This window comes from Gymnogyps californianus, chromosome 8, assembly GCF_018139145.2.
Source record: "Gymnogyps californianus isolate 813 chromosome 8, ASM1813914v2, whole genome shotgun sequence".
NCBI lineage: Eukaryota > Metazoa > Chordata > Aves > Accipitriformes > Cathartidae > Gymnogyps > Gymnogyps californianus.
Window position 1 is genome coordinate 6,403,176 of NC_059478.1, and position 21,355 is coordinate 6,424,530.

The 21,355-nt window shown below is 56.0% G+C and overlaps 1 protein-coding gene across 1 annotated transcript in view; it reads left to right on the forward strand.

The window, feature by feature from the left end:
• Positions 1–21,355, forward strand: part of CACNA1E (calcium voltage-gated channel subunit alpha1 E) — a 160,419-nt gene that overhangs the window by 82,700 nt on the left and 56,364 nt on the right. The window contains exons 6-10 of the mRNA XM_050900963.1: positions 320–423; positions 1,210–1,362; positions 1,488–1,497; positions 2,283–2,454; positions 17,361–17,464. Of these exons, the coding sequence (XP_050756920.1) occupies positions 320–423; positions 1,210–1,362; positions 1,488–1,497; positions 2,283–2,454; positions 17,361–17,464 (543 nt within the window). The remainder of the gene's footprint in view (positions 1–319; positions 424–1,209; positions 1,363–1,487; positions 1,498–2,282; positions 2,455–17,360; positions 17,465–21,355) is intronic.

Sequence of the window (21,355 nt, forward strand, 5' to 3'; positions counted from 1 at the left end):
GTTGCATGGCATGGGTGATGGCCAGCACTGCGGTGTGGGGCTGTCCCCAGCCATCCTGGCATGTAAGGGGCATCAATGGCAGGCTGCCAGGGCTGGGTGGCCCCTGGGTGGCTTTGGCTGACCGTAGTGGCCCATGAGCTTTGGTGCCAGCATCAAATGAGGCATGTGGGCTTTGGGAGGCACTGAATCTCTATACCTGCCCAGGGACATGGTCTTCCTCATAGCTTCCCCTAGCCTGGTGTGAGAACACGGCTCTTGGCACCGGGGTGGCTGAGGGCTTTGCCTGGGATAACTCTGCTCTCTCCCTGTCTGCCCGCAGCATCCTCGCCACCGCTGGGACGCACTTCAACACCCACGTGGACCTGCGGACACTGCGGGCCGTGCGTGTGCTCAGACCTCTGAAGCTCGTCTCCGGCATTCCCAGTAAGTTGGATGCTCCCGGTCCTCCTCCTGGGGTGTCCGCATCCATCCCTGATGTCCTTCAGAGTGAGAGGGGTCCTCGTGCCACCTTGGAGATGTACAGTGGAATCAGGGAAGAGGGGGACAAACCTCCCCATGTAGTGGGAAGTCTAGGATGGCAGAGTTTGGTGTCCCCGAGTGGCATTTCCCCCCACCCAGCCCACTCTGTGCTGGCACAAGGCTGGGCTCGGTGGCTCGCCGGGGCCCGCCGGCAGCACCACTTCCCTGGCCAGAAGGCGGTGGGTGGATCCTTTCAGGACTGAGGTTTATTCAGGGGAGATTTTGGTTTTTTGCAAGGTTTCATCTGCTGGCATGGGGATAACTAAAGAAACTAGGCTGCTGCCGGCACTGGTCCTCCTATCCCTCCTGCCCTGGGCACTGGCTGGGCGGTGTCCTGGATCCGTGCCTTGGGGGCAATGAGTGGGACAGAGCTGCATGGGCCATGTCCCACCAAGTCCAGGTGGGACAAGGACAGGCAGGACACTAGAGGGGGGGACCAGATCCAGGAACCAGCCCTCCTGGAGCCTTGCTCTGCAGCCTGGCCCTCCCTGCTCCCCCTGGGATGCGGCTTTCCTCCATGATCCTCAGCTGCCCAAAGGGATCCTCCAGGCTGTGCTGGCCTCTTTGCATCTGTCTGATGACTGTCCGTCCTCTCTGCTCGCTGTCCTCTTGCCAGAGGTGGGATAGACGTGCCCTAGGCAGGGGGTTTGCATCACCGTGCTGAGCTGTGCTCTTTCTTTCCCCTCCCAGGCCTGCAGATTGTGCTGAAATCCATCATGAAGGCCATGGTGCCTCTCCTCCAGATTGGCTTGCTGCTCTTTTTTGCTATCCTCATGTTTGCCATCATCGGCCTGGAGTTCTACAGCGGGAAGCTGCACCGAGCCTGCTACACAAACAATTCAGGTGGGGAGAAGGGCTCTGCACCCCCTTTGCATCCCGCGGGTGGAAAACAGCTGGGACGAGCACATGTTGTTATCATGGGAAGCCCAGGGCCGAGAAGATCCGGCATTTTGCTTCGTGCACGCTAGGCATCACCCAGTTGCGTTCAGGATGTCCCAATTTCTTACGGGAGTAGTTTGCGTGCAGCCAGGACTGGTCCTGGTGGGGTTCCCTGCTCTGCCCCAAGCCCGTTGTAGTGGGTTGACCCTGGCTGGATGCCAGGTGCTCCCCAAAGCCGCTCTATCGCTCCCCCTCCTCAACTGGACAGGGGGAGAAAATAAAACTGAAAGGCTCATAGGTCGAGATAAGGGCAGTTTAATAAAGCAGGAGCAAAGGTTGCGCGTGAAAGCAAAGGAAAACAAAAGATTTTATTCTTTACTTCCCATCAGCAGGCGATGTTCAGCCACTTCCCGGGAAGCAGGGTTTCAGTATGCGTAGTGGTTGCTTCGGAAGACAGACGTAAACAAACGAATGCCCCCCCCCCCCTTCCTCCTCCTCCCCCTAGCTTTTAGACTGAGCAGATGTCATATGGTATGGAATATCCCTTTGGTCAGTTTGGGTCAGCTGTCCTGGATCTGTCCCCTCCCAAGATCTTGCCCACCCCCAGCCTACTGGGGGGGGGGGGGGGGGCAATGTTGGAGAGACAGCCTCGATGTTGTGGGAGCACTGCTCAGCAGTAGCCAAAACACTGGTGTGTTATCAACACTGTTCTAGCTACCAATACAGAGCACAGCACTATGAGGGCTGCTATGGGGGAAATTAACTCCGTCTCAGCTAGACCCAATACACCCGTCTGCGTTCAGGCTCTTCCCCTTGCCTGTCCCCTGCCTCTCTCTTACCTCTGCCTCCTTTGGCTCTCTGCTGTGTGCTCGCAGGTGAACTAGAGGAGCTGGACCCCCCCATCCGTGCGGGGTGCAGGGTTGCCCCCCAGGCTACGAATGCCGGGAGTGGATTGGTCCCAACGATGGGATCACGCAGTTCGACAACATCCTCTTTGCTGTGTTGACCGTCTTCCAGTGCATCACCATGGAAGGGTGGACCACAGTCCTGTACAATGTGAGTAGTGCTGCTCTGGTGTCTCTTTGGGCAGATGGGGATGGGGAGCCGGGGACGGTATTTCTGTGTCCTGGAAACCTGTGAGATGCTGAGTTTCCTTCGTGATGGAGATGGGATCAGTCCATCCCATTTAGGCAGGAGATGGGGAATAACGAGGCGTGTGTTACATGTAGAGCAAAGGGAGCTCTAAGGGCTTTGGCCCTCACTTCTGGGCTGGCTGTGCAACCTGTTGCAGAGAGCAAAACCTTGCGAGCACGGGCTGCAGCAAGCCTCCTGCGTGAGGGCTGTCCCTGGGGAGTGAGGGAGGTATCCTTCCTCTCCTCCTCCTCCTGTGCTCCCCGGGGCAGCTCTGTAAGAGTGGACATGGTTTCTGGGCACTGCGCATCCACTCTCCCTGTGGACCCAGGTGGTGGATGTGCCTGCATCCCTGCAGTGGCCTTGGGAAGCCCTGGAGCTGGGCTCGGACCTCCTCCCCGGGGCAGGGGCAGTATTTTGGTGTCCTACAATGAGCTGGGACTCTCCGGTGTTCGTACTGCAAGCGTCTGTCGGCGCTGATGGAGCAGGGGAACGGCTGGGCTGCGTTCCTGTGGTTTGCAGTGGTTTGAAGCTGCTGATGCCCAAGCCCTTGGGCTGCCCAGGGAGCAACTTGGAGGCAAAGCTGGAAGCAGAAAAAAAAGCTACAGGAGATCACAAAGTGCAATATCTTTGTGGGTGATTGGCCGAATACGTACATTTTAGTTTATAGGCTAGAAGCAACTGTGCCAGTTCTGTTCCCAGCCTAATTTCAGCATCAATTTTGGCGTCATTGCACCGGGAATGTTTTTATACCCTGGTTCCCATAATGCCTGGAGATTTGCAGAGTGGCATTGCTCTGCGGGAGGCAAATTGGATGGCTTGTGATGGGGAAATATGCTTCCATAGTTACTTTGTCATGAGCAGAAATGCTAGTTTTTAACCCCAGGCAAAGGCACCCTGCTTCCAGCATTGGGGTCCCCCTTCCACTCAGTCCATCCCAGGGTCCTTCCTGGGAGTGCAGGATGGCTTGCGCGGGTAGATAGACCATGAAGCCTAGGCTGGGGTAGAAAGGGGAGAGTTCATGGCAAGGGCTTGACCTTACTATGAGGATTTCATTTTCCTCTTCCTAAAGGAGATGGCGGTGTCAGGATCTTGCTGCTTCAGCGGGGGAATTAGGCAGGATTGAACCACCTGGGTGTTCAGACTGAAAAAAAGACCATTTCTTGGCTGCTTCTGGTGTATCAATGGGATTAGAGACTTAACCACAGTGCCTATTGCCCGGGCATAATTTAGTATAGCAGGAAAGGTGATTTTTCCTGCCTGGTCTTGTGGTTCCCCTGCCCTTAGCGTGGGCTGGGCAGCTGCTGCCAGTTCACACTGCTGTGCCGCAGCCCGTGCATGGCCAGCACTGCCCGCGCCTGTTGCCAGCAACCTGCCCTGCATCTTGTTTCTTGTGTTAATGATGGTATTTCTGCAAAAGCCAGGGGCTGCTTCCATCGGCGCTCCCCACGTCCCCTCCTCCCCGTCCTTCGGCGCCTGCAGCAATTAGCAGCAGCACTCCCCATGCTAGAGCCCCGGTTGTGGTGTGCGAGGAGCTGGTGAGCTATGCAGACGGGCAATTTATGGTCTGATTGACCTCGAGGGTTTGTACTGGCGGTTCACAAGAAAGTCTGCTCTCCTGCCGTTTGGGGTGTCCTTACTGGGAGGGCTGGAGCCGATCTGTTCGGTGTCTGGGATTTGCTGATCCACCATCTGGATCTTACTGGAGGGTAAGGATGGGAGATGCTGCTGGGAGCCCTGAAAACCATGCTCTGCAGGACCTACCCTGCTGGATCCCCTGTTTACTACCATAGCTGCTAAACTGGGGGCTCTCTGGGACACTTGGGAGGCAACAGCCCCAGTATCCAAATAATATTCCCAGTACCAGTTGCAACACCGGGCAGACACGCTCTGTCATGGTGTCCCCAATGGCCGGGACCATAAGGTTCCTCCCTTTCCTGCTCTTCTGCAAAGAACCGGCTATTACTTACCTATGATGGAAAGGATTAGGGACCTTCCTTGGCTTTTAATTGAATGAGGATTGGGGCCTTGGTACAGTAAAACGCTGCTGATTCACTTTGGGAGGTGGCGAGGGATGGACACTGTTCCCAGCACCATTGGGCTGTGCCTCCCGTACTCCCTGGAGACAGGGGCTGTCTCGCAGGGTGCCTCTGGGCTGCAAAGGCTATGGGTGCTCAGTCCTTTTGCTGCTTGGAGGCAGCAAAATGGGCTTCTGCCTTTTTTTTTTTTAATAGAAAAATGAGGCATATACACATGGGGGATGCAGTCCCCGGGGGATGCTGGAGGAGGGCTGAGCAGGGGCGGAAAAGCCACTGGGATGCTCTGCCATCACCTTCATCACTCGGAGCAGCAAACCAGAGCAGGCTCCTGCTGCTAACCAGTGTGGACCTTGCCGAGTGCATGTCCCAGGTTTGGGAGGATCGGCGGGGGACTCTCAGCTTTCCCACCGGAGTAAAGCGATGGGAGGCTGCGTCCTTGCAGGTTAACGCCGCAGAGGAGAGGGAGATTACAGGAAAACCACTTTAGCAATCTCTCAAAGAAATTGCTCACTATAGTATTCCCCTGGGTAACCGTATCGTGGTTTTAAGATCTATTTTTCCACAGTTTTACTGGGTCTAGAAGCGTGGCTCCCAGAATTTGTATCAAAAAGCTGATCCGCCCCATGGTACTTTCCACGTGTGTTATTTCATGGATGCGCTTGCCTTTCGCCTTGTTTTCATCAGCCTTGCCTGCGTGAAATGCTGTCTTGCTAGGTAGAAATCACAGTATGGACTAAAAAAAAAAAAAGAAGCAGCCACCTCAAATTGTGGGATGTTATGGCTTTTCCAGCTCCCATCCCTGGGAGCCTGAAGGACTTTAATTTCTTTTAGAGGGGAGTTTCAGCTTTGTGGCTTCTCTGGCTGTCTCTGCAGTCCAAAACAGGGGCTAAGGAGTGTTTTGCTTTTCTTATACTGGAGCAGATGCCCCTTCCCTGGGCTGGCTCGAGACCAAACCTGATTTCTGTAGGGACCAGAGGGAAATATAATGCTGGCAAAGAGGCTCGCTGTCCTACTTCTCCGCCCCTGCAGGCGTGCCGGCACGGGGCAGGGGCTGGATCGCAGTTTTGTCATTAAACAGCGATGCTGGCGTCTGGGGCAGGGATGGCAGGGCCATGCCACGGGGTGCTGAGCACTGGGGCTGGCCGGGCACGGCACAGGCGCTCAGTGGCTCTGGCAGCTTTGGGTGCTCAGCCTGGCTCCCCCGGTCCTGGAGAGCAAACAGGAGAGGAGTTGGAAATCGTTATTTCCTCCGAAACGCTGACTCGAGAGGCTGTATTTATTCACTGAGATTGTTTGCTTTCCTGTTTGGAAGCGCTCAGCCGCTGTGCTTGCAGGTAGCGAGGAGGAGCCTGGCTTGCTGGGAGCTGCCACTCTCCTCTTCCCCCCACGCTGCCGGGAGCTGAGATGGGAAGAAAAACACCCGTGGGAAGCACGTGCTGGGGCCGTGGGCTGGCCTGGTGGGCTCTGCAGGGAGAGGGGTCAGCCCTGCCTGTCCTGGCTGGGTCCCTTGCCCGGAGCATTGCTCTGTGCTCTCTGGAGCTGCCGGAGCCGGTAACACCAGCCACGCAGCACGGGAACTGCAGCCCCCAGTCGGAAATTGGTTAGTCCAGGACAAACAAAACCACAGGTGCATGGAGAAAGCTGCTGTTTATAGCTGTGGGAGCGATGCAAATGTGGATGGATGCAGGCAGGGGAGCCAGGGCTGCCTGCACCTCCTGCCGGTGTTGCTCACGGGGACTGAGGCTGCCGCAAGGTGCATGCGGTTGCTGAGATTGCATGGGGTTGCAGGGGGCCACAGGTACAAGCGTGGGCACGTGTCCGACTGTGGCCCAGGACACCCTCCGCTCGCACCGGGAGAGGCTTCGAGTGCTTCACAAATGCAGCATGGCCGGCGCAGAGGACCAGAGCCTGCTGTGCAGGGAAAGCCTGTTTCCCTGCATGGATCTGGCCATCAGGTTGAACTCCTCATCCTAACGTTGTAGCCCCAGTAAAGTTCCAAGAGTTGGAGCAACCTGCAGACAGGAGTGTCTGCGCAGCAGTGATAACCAAGCCATAGCCGGGTCATGCAAAGAGCCGACTTGACTTTGCACAGGGCCACGGCTATTAGCGACGATGGGTAAAAACATTTGCCTCCTAAGCACACGCATTAAAGCAGCACTGGAAGACCATCCATGCTGCTAATTAAAAATGCGTGGCAAGGCCTAACGGGAGCTAGCCAACCGCAATTGCTTGCTATAAACTCAAAAGGCCTCTCATGGCACAAGGGATTGAGACTATCGGGAAGCAGGAGGGCAAAAAGGTACAGGGAGCCTTAGGAGATGCCAGGGCTGAGTGGTAGGAGCCTTCTGGGTGCTTTTGCAGCAGGAGGAGAGCATTTGTTGGGGGAAGGAGAATCAAGTTCTTAGCAGCTTCCAAAATACCTACCGAAAGGCAGTGGTTGTGGGCAGATCTGTGTGCCATAGCCTCAGGGGAGACGGGGTGTGCGGGTCTTGCAGCCCCGTGCAAAGCCGAACAGCCGCCTGCAAACAGCCAGGCGGTTGCAAAGGCGCTCGTTAGGTGCAAAGCGCGAGCCGCGCCTGCGGAGCCCAGCAGCCGAGACTCTGCAAGAGCGGCTGCAAAACGCGAGCTGCTGCAAGGAAGGGGGTTTGCAGCGAGAGTGACTCAACCGCCACGTGCTTCCAGCATGCCCGAGGGTGCTGTGGCCAGGAGGGTGCAAGGGGAGGACGCTCTGTGGGAGCGCTGGAGCCTGGTACCGCCCCGGTGTTCAGGATCTCCTCTAAATGTGGGGTGCAAAAGGGCCGAGATGAATCCTCGCCATGTGCAAGATGAATCTCACCACGTGCGGAGGTCGGGGTTTCATGCTGCTGGGTGTGGGGCTGCGTTTTCAAAAGTTGGCTTGGGCTGGTTTTGACTGGGAAGCCCCAAACCTGAGATGCTCTGCTGGAGCCTGGTTTTCAAATGTGGTGAAACATCCATCCTTTTTGAAACGGGGACTGTTCAGGCAGCCCTGATTTAGGGCGCCGGGAAGTGGAGGTGTGTTAAATCACTGGCCGTGCTGGAGCATGTGGATCGGAGATGGGTGCAAGGCTTGGCTGTCCTGCTCCCTGCCAGGTCCCCAGTTGCACTAGTCGAGTGGCCTTGGAGGGGCTCAGAGGAGGAATCTGTTGCAAAGCAGTTATTTTTCCGTGTGTGTGTGTACAAAACTGCTCATCGCTTGTTGGCATAAATTCCCAGGGTGTCATCATGATCATCCCTTGGGATGCTCAGCACTCAGCTGCTCTCCCCGAAGCACCTATGTGTGAACAGCATGAGTGGGACCTGAGCACCGTGCAGGTCTGGGTGGGTTTCTCCTCTTGCCTTTTGGAGAGCGAGGGCAGTGCCTGGCTTTATGTGGGGCAGCCAGGGGCCAGTGAAATGAATGACTTGACCAGAGAGGAGTTTGCTCCTCTTGGGGTTTGCTTGGACCTGGAGCTGAGCCGGGAAACCTCCCTGAGTCCTGGTGCTTCCAGGAGCTGCTGCAGCTCCTCTGGACGTGGGTGCCTGTTCACTGGGGTCCCCAGTCCCAAGGTAAGAGCTTCAGCAGCGCTGGCCATGTGCCAAGGGTCGTAGGGACTCTGCAGCGAGGGCCAGTGGTGCAAAGAGCCCCCCAAAACAGCACCTGCCCTGACACCACGGTGATGGGCAGAGCACTGGAGGAGCTCAGTACAGCAGTGGTCCCATGGCCGGGGGCCAAGCCTGTGCAGCTGCTCCTTCGGGCACTGTGGAGGGTGAAGCTGGGACTATGATGGGTGACAGTGGCTCCCAGCAAGGAGCAGCGCTGGCTAGAGATGATCTCCAGGGAAAGGAGGAGGAAGGAGAGAGGCTGGAGAGTGAGGAGGTGGGAGGGATGGTGAAAGAGGGAAACCACTTGGCTTTTTAGCCCTCTGTGCCCTGGGATGATGCCAGGCTCTCAAGCTGGAATGCTCGCAAAGGGAAAAGGAGTTCTTTCTTGTGTGTTTTAAATTAAAACACAACACACAAAAAATATCCTGTCGGGGAGGTATGAAAATTTAATCAACACCCAGTGCTCTCAGCAGCTCGGTAGCAAGTACAGATCTTAATGCCTCTGCAGCTATTCCTGGCAGCTCCCAGCCGTGCGGGTAAAGTGGGGTGTGCTGGGGGGGGACGGGGGCTGCCAAAAAGTCGCCGGCACTTGTGGCACCGCAGGACAGAGCCCCTTCCTGCTTCTTCCTCTGAAACATTAAACGCTGAGTGTTTTAAATGTGATTAAGTTAGCAATGACTTCAGAGAGGAGACTTCAAGTTCTACCTTGAAGGTTTAAAACCTTCCTAACTTTTAAGGAAATGAGCTGTTTTTCCCCAAATGGCTCCTGTTGGTGCCCGAGCCGGCAGCTCATGGGCTGCCAGCCGTGGGTGCCAGAACCCATCCCCGACGGGCACGTGTGTGGCAGCCAGCCTGCTTTACCCTCTTCTCCCTTTGGAAGAAACGGCTCTTTCTCCGCACTCAGCAAAGCCAGACCTTTGCCAGCTTGCCAAATGTTCCTGCCTCTCTTTTTTTTTTTTTTTTTTTTTTAATTTTTTTTTTACTTTTTATCCCTTTTCCCCCTGTGTGTGCGCTGAAATGACGCAGCAAGAAACAAACTGTGTCTGCTGGATCCTCAGCTTTGCAGGCATGTTCTGTCAAAAGCTCCCTGCCCACATCCTCCTCCCTGCCCGCGCGGGAAAGTCTCGCTCCTAGACCGTCTGCCGGCAGGAGTGGGGGAGCCAAGGGGCCGGCGAAGGCACCGATGCTCCGGCACTGCCCCAAAAGTCCGGGCTCAAGGAGGGGAGGTGGCAGGGGGTCTTGGTGCTACCTGGACCCCGCTGCTCATCTTCGTTAAGCCCAAGGTCTGTAATTTCGTTAGCGGGTTTGGCGCTGGAAATTGTGCTGGCAAGGCTTTGCAAAGCTGTTTCTGTGCCTCTGTGTTGGTGCACGTGCTGCTGTGCATCAGGGCTGCATTGTTGGGGGTATTGGGGTGAGTTGGGGTCCTTGAGTGAGGTTGCACGTGAGTCTGTTGCCCCAGAGCGTTGCAGCTGGAGCTGGGGATGTTCCTGCATCTAGGAAACATATCACAGGGCCCGAGCTGCCTCTCTGGGCTTGCAGCGTGCTCGAAACAAAGCAGGGATCCACCCTGGCAATCACCAAGCCCCACTGAAAAACAACCCCAAAGCTGATCCCATGAAAACCATGGCCCGCTGTAGCATGCAGGCTCCGGGTCCAGCCGGAGAGGCAGCAGCGCTGGCACGTGTCCGAGCCCGATGCTGAGGATCTGTGCTGGGAACACTGGCGCTGCCTTAGCCAAGCGCTGGGTCTAACGAAGGCTGCAGCACCTTGCAAATACTCCATCAGGAAAAGTTCATCCTGCCTGCGGGGCAGTTAGCGGGGTGCCCTCACCTAGGGCTGGGGAAGGCGCAGGAGGAGCCCGGGCAAGGGGAAGTTGGGGGTTCGGGTGCAGAGGTGGGGGCAGCCGAGGGGTCACAGCAAGGGATGGCTGGGGGGAGAGGAGGAGGAGGCGGCACGTGTGGGTACAGGGTCTGTGGATTGATGTTGGGGCATCTGGGTGCAATTTCTCGGTGGATCGAAGGAGAACACAACAAAAATTGGTCTCCACGCCTATTTCAAATGTTTTGAAAACACTTGATTTTTAGTAATGCTTCTAGCAATGCATTTTTTGCATTCCATTTAGAAAACAGAAAAATGAAATATATTGGCTTTTTTCCTGTCTCCCCGCTCCTTCCCCTTCCCTGTACACACACACAGACACAAGCATGCCCACGTGCTTTGGGCTTTGCTGAGCTTCGTGCACCCTTCTGCAGGGACTCCTGCCTGCTGCCTGCCTCCGGCACCCCAGAGCACTCTGGGGCCAGCGAAAGGCAGCGCTGCAGGCAGGGCATATCGGGCAGGAGGTGCCCACCCTGCCTGCAGACCCCCGAGACGCGGCCGTGGCAGGATGCGTCCCGCCGCAGGCCAGCCCTGGCCCTGCAAAGGAAATGTACCAATTTCCTCATTAACCTGATTTGGGAAAGCAAAGCATTTTCATTCAGATGTTGTCCAGCGCCGGGGTCGCTGATGGATGCCAGGCAGGGCTGGCGGGGAGTGAAGCATGGCCCTGCATGCAGGAGATCAAATTACCGCTATTAAAGGGAAGAAAGAGGTCTGTTACTGCGCTGGGGAGAGCAGCAGCGGGTGTCAAGGTCTTGAGGGAACTGGTTAGGCCAGGGAATCTGCTGTAAGGTTGTTCTGTTTGTTGGTTTTTTTTTTTTTTAAACACCCCCCCTTTTTTTTTTTTTTTTTTTTTTTTTTTTTTGCTGGGGTATGGAGATTTTGAGGCTGTTCCTGCTGGCCTGCGTGTGTGTTTGTCAGCTGGATGCAGCTGCGGTGTGCTGCAGGGAGGAGCAGGTTGGGGACTGTGGAGGTGATGCTGGGGGGGATGGCCATCAGCCATGGCAGGGGCACGGTGGGCATCACCACCAGGCAAAGACCATCAGGAGTTGCTGAGCCAAGGATTTGGCTTACAAATCATGGAAGCTGTGGTGGTTTTGCACCCACTGTCCCGGCAGGTCTGCTCTGCTTCCACGCCGGGCAGCAAGCCACTGGGAAGTGCTGGGGAAGACAGGCACAGAGCCCAGGGCAAAGCTTCCTGACATCCTGGCTTTCTCCATCATTCCCAAACCCCCTTGCTAGGATTAGAGCTAGAGGGGACAGACAGACCTCTCCTGCCCAGCCACGGCAGTTGGGATGGTTTGGTCACCCCGTTCCTGCCCGTTAAAGCCTGCCTGCAATGCAGGCGAAGCCATGGGTCCCCGTGGGAGCTCTGTGTGGGGTGGGAGATCCCTGGCAGAGGACCGCAGTGAGAGCAGGATGGGGCCACCCATGCTGCTGGAGGTCCCGTGGATTTCCCCTGCCCCCCCGTAGCGCAGTGCTGCTGTATCCCCGAGCACGTCACAGCCAGTTGGTTACAGTAATGAACGTATGTTACCCCAATCTAATTATGTGCTGTTTTGGTCCGGATTCAAACAGAAACCAGAGAAGCTCTCTCCTAATGCAGATGGATTTTGAGAGGGGACCTGACTGCTTACGGGGCAATCAGTGTGTGCCGTTGATGTTGGCCAAGCTGGACGTGGAGGTCTCCAGGACACATCTCCTGCTGGGAAGGGGTAGAAAGCTCCCCTCTTCTCCAGGGAAAGCCTGAAGTGGGAGCCCAGCCCTGTTGCTAGACACTGGAGAATCAACGAGGGTGGATCGCTGTGTGAATGAAGTCCAGTGGCTCCCCATGTCCTGCTGCTCCCCAAATGAGTTGGGTGCCCACCGCCTTGGTCCCCGGTCCCCCTCCCCGAGCTGGTGGGCAGTGAGTGGCCGTTAAAGGCACCCTGTACAGGCAGAATATGCTCTCTGTTTATTTTTAGGTAGGAGAGACTGAATTTGTGGGTTTGGGGTTTTTTTTTTTTTTTTTCTTCCCCGCCCTTCCCCATAGCAAAGAAATCCTAAAGTTTCCCATGCAAGCGCAGCCCGAGGGAGGGTACGTGTGGGCTGCGAGCTTGTGCTTTGCATTAGACTCGGGTATATATTTAGATTTCTTTAGATTTCTGGCCCCCCAAGTGAGACCTGCTTTTGCAGCTCCCTGTGCCTTTTCCCGCCCTTTGGGGAAAGAAAAAAAAAAAAACACCACAAAACCAAAAACCAAACAACACAAAAGCTGCCGAAAGAATAACCCTGTGTCAGGGGTTGAGAAGCAGGAGCTGGTGGGAGCTCCTTTGCCAGGTGGGGACCCGCCGTGCCAGCTCCATTACCCCATGAGGGTCCTGCTCCCACGCCTTGCTAGTGTCATTTATAGGCTAGGAGGCTTTGCTGGCAGCAGGACGGGTCATGTTCGAGATGTGAGTGTGGTGGTTCAGCTCCGGCTGGGAGCCTCCACTGATGCCTTGGCATGAGAAGCACCCTTGGGTGCATAGTCCCTTGGGGAAGCTGTGGCTCTTTAGTCTTCACTGACAAGCTCATGTTGGTTGTGTTGGTGTCTCGGGTATGCACGGAGGCAGTAGCAAACGTATTTCTCGGTTTGGTGGCCATGGGAGAGTTTGGGTGGTGGTGGTTTAGGCTGGTGGGGTGCATAATGAAAAGGTGGTTGTCTCAAAGGGAAGGGAAGAAGCAGCAAAGATCAGGTGGCTCCTCCGTTTCCCAAAGGGTTTGGGTGAGCGATGGGACCTGGTCTGCTGCACAGGGAGCCAGGGGCAGGAGCCAGGAATTTCTTCGTTAAAGGAGTTACAGCATTTGTGTAATTTGGGGATTAAACTCTCTGTGTCTACCCTGACTTCTGCACATGGTGACCTCCTGGTACCTTCAACAAAGGGGAAAAACCTATGGGAAGGCACAGTGGACCAAGGTGATGAACCACTGCCTACGGAGGGATATTAAGAACAAATGATGCCCCAAACGGATGGGAAAGGGGCTGCTCGGTCAAGACAACTACGTCTTGGTGCAAAAGAAGTTGGGAAGTGCTATGGGAGCCACCAAAAGTCCTGTTGACACAGACCTCACGAAGGATGCTCAAAGGGGTGGTGCGCAGTTCCCCACCTCTGCAGACGGAAGCAAGGCACGGTGAAGCGACAGCTGGGGAGATTTGGGCACGGATGGATATTTCACCCTGGCTTTTGGTCAACACAAAGACAGAGGCAACAAAGGGCTGGATAGTGGGAACAAGGACACGGCCACAACCGCAGCCAATGTGGAAGCCAAGTGCTGAGACCATCGCGCCCATCAGCCCCGTGCTCAGGATGGCTTCCCCCCCACTGTGCTTGGAGGGAGCTGGCACATGAAATGGCAGGTCTGGTAACAAGTATTTTTAACAACTCCATCGAGTTGGGGGAGGCACCATCTGACTAGGGAATAGCGAATGCGATGCCTATATTTAAAAGCAGGGGGAGGAGGGGAAAAAAAGTAAGGCAGGCAGGAATAGGACTGTAAGCCTGACCTCGATCGCATGCCATTTTGGAACAGATTTGGAAGGCAAAAGAGGAAAATGAATCATGGGCTTGCCAAAGGTAGGTCATTCTGGGCTAACCTGGCATCGGAGACCTGGAAATGTGTAGAGCTGCTCTTTGTAGTAAAGCTTTTGCTATGGGAAAGTGTTAACGAAGCGGAGAAGAGGGGAAGGAGAAGAGGAGCTCTGTGAGGCTGGCAGGGAAGGGAGCAGCGTCGGGATGGCGCTGGGTGGTGTTGAGGGGACGTAGTGGCTGGTGGCGACCGGTGGGGCTCCTCGGGGATGAATCACGGGCTTTCCTGCTTCCAGTGCCGGCTGGCTTCCCGGAGCTGGGGGGACGAAGGCTGCCACCCCGGGCTGGAGGAGTTTGAGGGCTGGAGAAAGAGATGTGGGATGCAGTGAGAAATGGAAAGCCATGTGCTTGTTGAGGAACAGCGAAGATATCTCCTAGAAGCCCAGGTCTTGCTGATTGGGAAGCAGCAGTGTGGAGGAGGAGGGGATGAGCGAGTGGCCGCAGGGTGACCGCAGGCCAGCGGTGCGCTGAAGGAGGAGGGAGGTTTGCAGGCAGGATGGCAAAGTCTCGGTAGCATCATGCAGGGATGGAGCGGGAGCCATCAGAATTGCTCACTTGCATGTCCTGTGTCCAGGGAAGATGAACGGAGCCTGGACTGGAGCAGGGAAGGGGCTACTAGATAAAATAGGGAGGGAGAGTCAGTCATGCAAGAGAGGACTGGAGGAACCTTGCTTTGGCTAGCAAAGCAGAGACTGGGGATGGCCATGATTGCTATCTATAAATACATCAGGATGGGAAACAGGAAGGCGAAGAGCTATTTCAGCCAAAGGCCAATGCTGGCAACAGAACTGAGTGGTATATAGAATGACCACAAATGAATTTAGGCTGAACATTAAAGCAGCCATTAGAGCATCTGCTTGAGGAGTCTTCCAGTGGGAATAGTGAGTTTTTAAGGTAGAGTTGACAAAATCTGGGGGAGATTGTGTGACGTGAGGGGGTCTGGACTCAGCAACTGTTCTGTGTGCTGATGTCCTGCTGCACTGGATGCTTCGTGGTCACGCTCTCCGCCATGAGCTAGAGAAGCAGTGGAAGATGCAGAGCCTGTGAAATGCCAAGTCCCTCGTGTTTCCCTTGTCCCCGCTGGCTGGGACCTCTGCAGCCTGGGTGCTGCAAAGGTACTGGAGCAAGTCTTCCAGCTCCTTGGGGAATAAAAGGGCAAATTTTGGCCATCGGAGTGGCCAAGCAGGTACCAACTGACGGGCTGAAGCCACCGCAGCCTGGCTGAGCATCACTAGCTCCTGGTTTTGTAGGGAGCATTGGGATGTGCCCTGGAAAATTTTATCTTGGAGCTGGGGGGTTGCAGCAAAGCTGCCACTGGCCAAGGGACCTGTGTGGCTGCTCAGAGCAGGACTGTTCCTGCGGCTGCTGGCATCATCCTGGGTGGCTGGGACCATCCCTGAGCTCACTCTGGCCAGTGGTGTGTCCTTGGGTACATAGGGTTTGTGGCCACAGCTCCCCATCCCCTCCCCTGCCTCAGCCGTGCCCCTCCTGGAGCTGCTGGCTGCTAACGGTGCTGGACATGTAACCCCAAAAAACCCTAAAATTTGTCTAATCCCTTTTATCTCCACCCCCATGGGAGCTGGGTGCCCAAATGCACATAGAGGTCAGGATCGCAGACAGACCATCCCATCGGTGCTACCCATGGGGTGCTACCAAGCCCCTGCCTAAGTTTCCCAGCTGCAAGTTCCCAGTGCCACCAGCTTTGGCCGTGTCCACAAAACACTGCAGGAAGAGGTGGTCTGGACGCTGCTGCTGGTATTGCTGGCTGATAACCCCGGGGAAATTGCCCTCTGCTCCATCATCTCATCCCCGTCTCCCACTCCATCTCCTGCTGAGCATTGCTGGAGAGAAGGCGGCCAAAGGAGGGGTGGTGATGGCCCAGCCCTGGGGGAAGATGTCTTATTCACCTGTAGGAAAGGATCTCATCTGTTTTGCATCCCCTGTGCCAAGGACCTTGGGGAAGGCCCGTGGTTTTTGGGCAGGAGCCAGTTTCAAAGGCGAGCGATCCTGACACGGGTGGCAGGTACCCAATGGCATCTTGGTGGGGAGCTGAAGCCCAGCCAAGCTTGGGCTGAGGGGTGCACGATGCCTTGAAGACTAATGCCATGGCAAATGCTGCTGTTAGAGCAGAGCACAGTGGCGTGGGTGTCTCTGGAGGGCGGTGATGAGTGTTGGCTGTATGGGATTCCCATGCATCATTTCCCACCTCCCTGCACTCACTTCTCCCACGGCCCTGAGAAAAGGGGCTGGTGGTGGACTGGGGCTCTTGAAAGGTGCAGGACCTTGAGAAGATGTGCGTGGTTTCCCCAGTGCTGAAGGAGGAGGGCAGTGAGTCTTTCCAGATGATTTCCCCAACCTTGAAGTCCTTATTGCTGCTGTGTGCCAGGCGCTCCTCGGCACTGGGGTCTCTGCCCACGGCATCCCCCTCCTGGTCCTGTGGTCGGTGCCTGCAGCGGGATGTGCTGGTGTCACCCTCCTGCCTTGGGCTCGGTGTCAGGGTGGTGGGGACACCCGACTGAGGTTCCCGCTGGCGCCTCGGTCACTGGAGGAAGACTCCAGTGCGGTGGCTTTCTCTCCCCCTCAGAGATGTGCTTCTCCCCTTGCAGAGCCTCGTCTCGGCTCCTGCACTGGCCGACTGGGAGACGTGGTGCCAATGACTCAGACGAAGATGAGGGCTTAATTAGCACGGGGAGAGGGGGGAAGAGAGAGAAAAGAGAAAGAGTCTTTCATTGCAACAAGATTGATACCACCTCCCCCAGACAGTCACGTTCTGCCGCATCACCCTCCAGCCCGGCGTCATGTGCGCCGTGCCTGACACCGGAGGACAAATGGGGCCTGGAGAGCGGCCGCGAGGTACAGAGGGGCACTGCTTTATTAAAAGCCTCAGTGAATAAATGTCTGGAGGTATTGAGCAGGGCTTGCCAGCAGCCCCTTTAGCTGTCGGGCTTTGCCCTGTGGTTAGAGCTCCGCTCTCAGCTCCTTGGGGTTGGGGTAACGCACATGGGGCGGAAGGGTGTCTGCAAGGTATTAGCGATGATGCCGTCAGCAAAACACCCATTTGAAGGTATGGGGCTTGTGTGCACCGGCCCCTTTCCCGCTGTGCATGGAAGGACAAGCATCGGCTGCCTCTTCTTTAGCCGCCAGCTTCCCTGGCCCTAAGGCGCCTTATAAATCTTTCCCTCTTAACCTGTGCTGTGCTCGGCAGGCACCACTACTGCGGGGCTGCTTTGCCTTGTCTTAGTGGGATGCTCAGTGGAGCACCGAATCAAGCTGCTGGGGGAGGCACGCTCAGAGTGGCCCCCATGCCCTCAGCACCCTGATCTCGGGCTGCAGGGCCCTGCACCTCCGACTATACCACTGTCTTACAGCCCCTGCATCATCCCTGCAGGGATGGTAGGAGGAGGCAAAGGAAGAGCGGTCCTGCCTGATGAGGGCTGGAGATCGTGGATGAGAGTGTGGCTGGGGCAGGATGCCGAGGGGCAATCAGGGCACCACCGGTTGGGAGCTCCCCTGCAGGCATGCCTGCACAGGCAGCACCCGGTGCCCATCAAGGCTCAGCAGACATGGCCACATCACCCCGAGGAGCCTGGTGTGGTCACCCTGGAGGGAGAATCGCCACCATGCTGAAGCTAATGCACCCTCCCTCTGCCCTGGGTGCTGGTGTTGAAGATAACATCACACGTGTTTTTTCTTTCCCCTCCAGACCAATGATGCCTTAGGAGCCACCTGGAACTGGCTGTACTTCATCCCCCTCATCATCATTGGATCCTTCTTTGTCCTCAACCTTGTCCTGGGAGTGCTGTCGGGGTAAGCGAGATGCCATCCTTCCCCTCTGGACCATGCCTGTCGCATGTCTCTGAGCCCTGAGGTTGGCCCCTGGTACTGCCGTGCCCCCCCCAGGACCCCAGTAGCTGATTCCCCCCATCCCCTTCATGCCTGCCTGCCCCACAGCAAGGGATTGCTCCCTGGCTCTGCTTAGCTCCTTTGCTCCCCAGGGAGCTGGGAAAGGGGCAGCCTTGAAGACGCTTTCTTGTTTTTTTGCCTTGCTGAAGAGCTTGTGGTTTTGGTCACCTGCGAGAAATGGTCAGTGTCGATCTTCTGGCATCTTGGGACCTGGCTGGAGGGGAGAGACATGCGGGGGGCCTTATGGAACTGTGTTTGAGTCTGGGCTGTGCTTGTAGTGGGGTGCGCGTTTGCTGGCTGATGGAGTGTGGTGGGCGTGGGTTGGGATGGGTGGGCGGCATGCATGGGAGTGATGCAGGGCACGTCTATGCTGTGCAGGCTGTGGCCAGGAGGATGTGCCCGGCGCCAGTTGGGGATGCATACTGGTGAGGGTAGGGGTGCCTGGGGTGCACGTGGACAAGCCAGGGATGTAGGGACAACACAACTGTCCCTGTTCTGCTTTTCCCAGGGGAAAGGAGGTTTTAATCCAAGCCATTAAGCTGGGTTTGGAGAGAAAAAGGCTTCTTGTCTCCATGACAATGAACTGTGGTTGCATCAGCACATCCTCAACCACTGGCAGGGGTTGGTGCATGGGGAGAGCATGCCCTCTCCTGCACTGGGAGGGGGATGTGGGCTCCTCTGCCCTTGCTGCAGGTGACAGCGGGGACTCCGTGCCCAGGACCAGGTCATTTTTTTCCTAATTGCCCATCATGGCAAAAAAAAAAAAAAAAAGCCACCGTAGCACTGGTCTGGACAGCTGGAAAACCCTTAGATGCAGAGATCAACGTGGAGACTGGCCCTGGTCATCTCTGTCACTGTCCTAAGTGTCCCCCTGAGTTCAGGTGTGATGGTCGTGGTTTCAGGAGTGCTTCTGGAGCAGCAGGCTGGGCTTCGGGGTCTGTTGGTGGGTTGAATTTCGCCAGCTCTCAGTCTGGGGCCTGACTGAGTCCGGGGGCTCTAGGGACAGGCTGCAGGAAGGGCTTCACACTGCCTTGCAGGGAGGGAGCTCTTACGGAGGATGAAGATGTCCAAGCAGTGTTGGGTGGCTTTTGCATTTCTTATGCCACATCCAGCTTGAGGATTTGAGCAAAGTCCGGCTGGGTGTCAGTGCCAAGCAGGAGCTTTCCTACAAAAGCCCAGAGAAGGAAAGTTAGGAAGCTTGGGGCTAGGCAGCTGGCAAAGCCCCTTATTGCAGTGTTGAATCATGCCAACGTAGTGTGTTGTGTGGACACAGAGGCTTTTGGTGCTGGTGTGATGCTGGGAGCAGCCTGGGGACGCAGCAGGGTAGCACTGCTCTGGCCTGCAAGCCAGCCACTGGCAGGAGGACCACGGGGTGGCTGGTGGGATGCCCAGCCCATGCCCTGGTCCATGCTCGGTGCTTGCCTGTGCCGGGATTGCACGAGGCAGCTGTTCCTGCGCCCGCCGAATTGGATGCAGTTGTCTAGGGCTCTTTCCAGGCGCCGGCTGGCATTTCGACTGTTTGTTTATCGCTAATAGGGTTTGTATTGGGGAAGGATGCAAGTGGGTGGGTGGCCTAATTGGCAATGGAGATGCTCTTGTGGTGTGCCAGATACCTAGGGAAAAGCGTGGCTGCTCAGCTCCCTGGAGGGCTGAGAGAGGTGAGCGGAGGCAGCAAGCTGGGCTCTGCCACCCGATGGCAAGGCCACCGTGCCTGCCCTCCTGCCTGGCCACGGCCACAGACTTCCTCTGTGGCTTGGTGGATGCAGTACCTCGGTGATGGTGAAGCATCCTCTTGCCAAAGCTGCTGCCGGACCCGTGGAGGGGTGCAACGCGAGGCAGGAGAAGGTACTTCTGCACGCAAACGATGCACATCCTTGAGTGCAATAAGAAGGGCTTTGTTCCTCACTCGGCCTGCTTAGTTTTTATTGTTTTTAACACTTCTCACAATCCTCTTGTGCTGGAAGAGAGCACTTGGCTCTGCTGTGGGAGGGGAAGGGTGACCTTTCCATCCCCCAGCCTCTGAGCTGGATGAGCTGGCAGGGCCTGGCTGGTTTACCCCTGCACGCCCCACGGCTGGGCTGAGCTGGGAGGAGAAGGTCACTTTGGGGATAAGCTCCATGGAAACACCTCTGCATGAAGAAAACCTTTGCCTGGTGTTACAGCACTGCTTTGGGGAAACACAGGCAGCTGTGCCCGGCTAGCTGAAATCACAGTCACTCTGTTAACTTGGGGTGCAGCGGTGAGCGACGAGCCCTGGTAGCCTGCTTGTAGAAACCTGGACCCACCTTGCTTACAAACTGCACCATCTGCACCAGTGAATAATGAGGTCTGCTCAGGATTTCCAGCCTTCTTCTCAAAGTTCACACTCATGAGCTGCCGCAGAGCTGCCTTTCTGCCCTCGCTTCATCTCGGCAGTGGTTTTCTTTGGGGAAACAATCAAACGCCCGAGGCAGGTCCTGAATGCGAAGAGGCTGCAGGAGGACATTTGTATGTTTAACGTGCCACCATCAGAAGTTTGCTGGAGCCCAGATTTAGCAATCTTCTGGTTGCGATGCGCATCTCTCCCAACAGTCAGTTCCCCAACTGTTAAGCTGAGGCATGACCTCCGTGATGTAAACAGCCTGGATCCATCTGCTCCTAAGCACAAAGTATGTGGGAGAGGAAAAGAAATTATTTCCATCGTGCCGAGGCTCCTCGATTTTTTCTCTCTAAATATTAACACGCACACATGCACTGGAATTGCGTGCAACGCTATTAAGAGGAGATGGAGTCGCTCCAGGCAGGGGCTTGGAGAGCCAGTTCTTCTGGGGCTTTGGCATTTATTATTGTGTCTATTAACTTTCCCCCTCTATGGGTGCAATTACGGATCAATTAATTCTAACCGAAAGCAGGAAAGAAAAAAAAAAAAATTGGCCCTGTTCTTTGAGAGCAGGTATGAAGCCCAGGGAGATGTGACTGCTCAGCTTTTAAAGCTACACAAGCTACCGAAATAATCCTGGCAGAAGAGAGTCAGTGGGAGCGAGCGAGGATGGAGCATCAGCTGAAATGCCCTGTTTTCTGCCACGTGGCAGCCAGTGGATTTGGGAGCTCGGGAAGATGCTGAGACTCATATCAAGCGTTGCTTGCTGCCGTCCTGTGGCCGGAGGTTGGTGTCATCCAGCACCCTGCTGCGGTGGGGCAGGGTGCACCTGCAGCTCTGCACCTCTTCCCAGGGAGAACCGCTGTAGTGCAGAGAGAGAATGGCAGGCTGCAGGAGGAGTAGGAGGGGTGGACGGGACCTCCTCCTGCCCTGTGGCTGATGGCCCGCTGCGGGCAGTGCCCTGCGGTCGGCTGGCTTTGAGTCAGGGGGTTGCAAAAGTTGCACGTGCCCTGTGCCGGAGATTGGCAAAGGTCTGCTCTCCCTTCTCTGTGAAATATCGGTTTTTGGTTTTGTTTTTTGTTTTTTTGGTTTTTTTCTGAGCTGTTTCTCATGTAAAATAATTTGGATCTGTGTGTTCAGGCTGCATTTCCAGAGCAGCAGAGACCCTGTGAGAGCCATGCTGCCCCATCCCTGCTGCCTGTGGCACGCGTGGGGCTGCAGTGGCAGTAATGCCATCCCAGTAATGACCACAGCACACCACTGGTCTTGTCCTAGCCACTACAGAGGTCCTATCTGCTTTGCCCCTCCTGGCAAGAAGATAGCCATATGTCTAGCTTGTCGCTGGGAGCAAGAAGATGAAAGAGTGAAGATAAAAAGTAAGCTATGCTTGGAGGTATAACGTTGAGGACTCATGCGGAGTTTCCGATACCAGACTG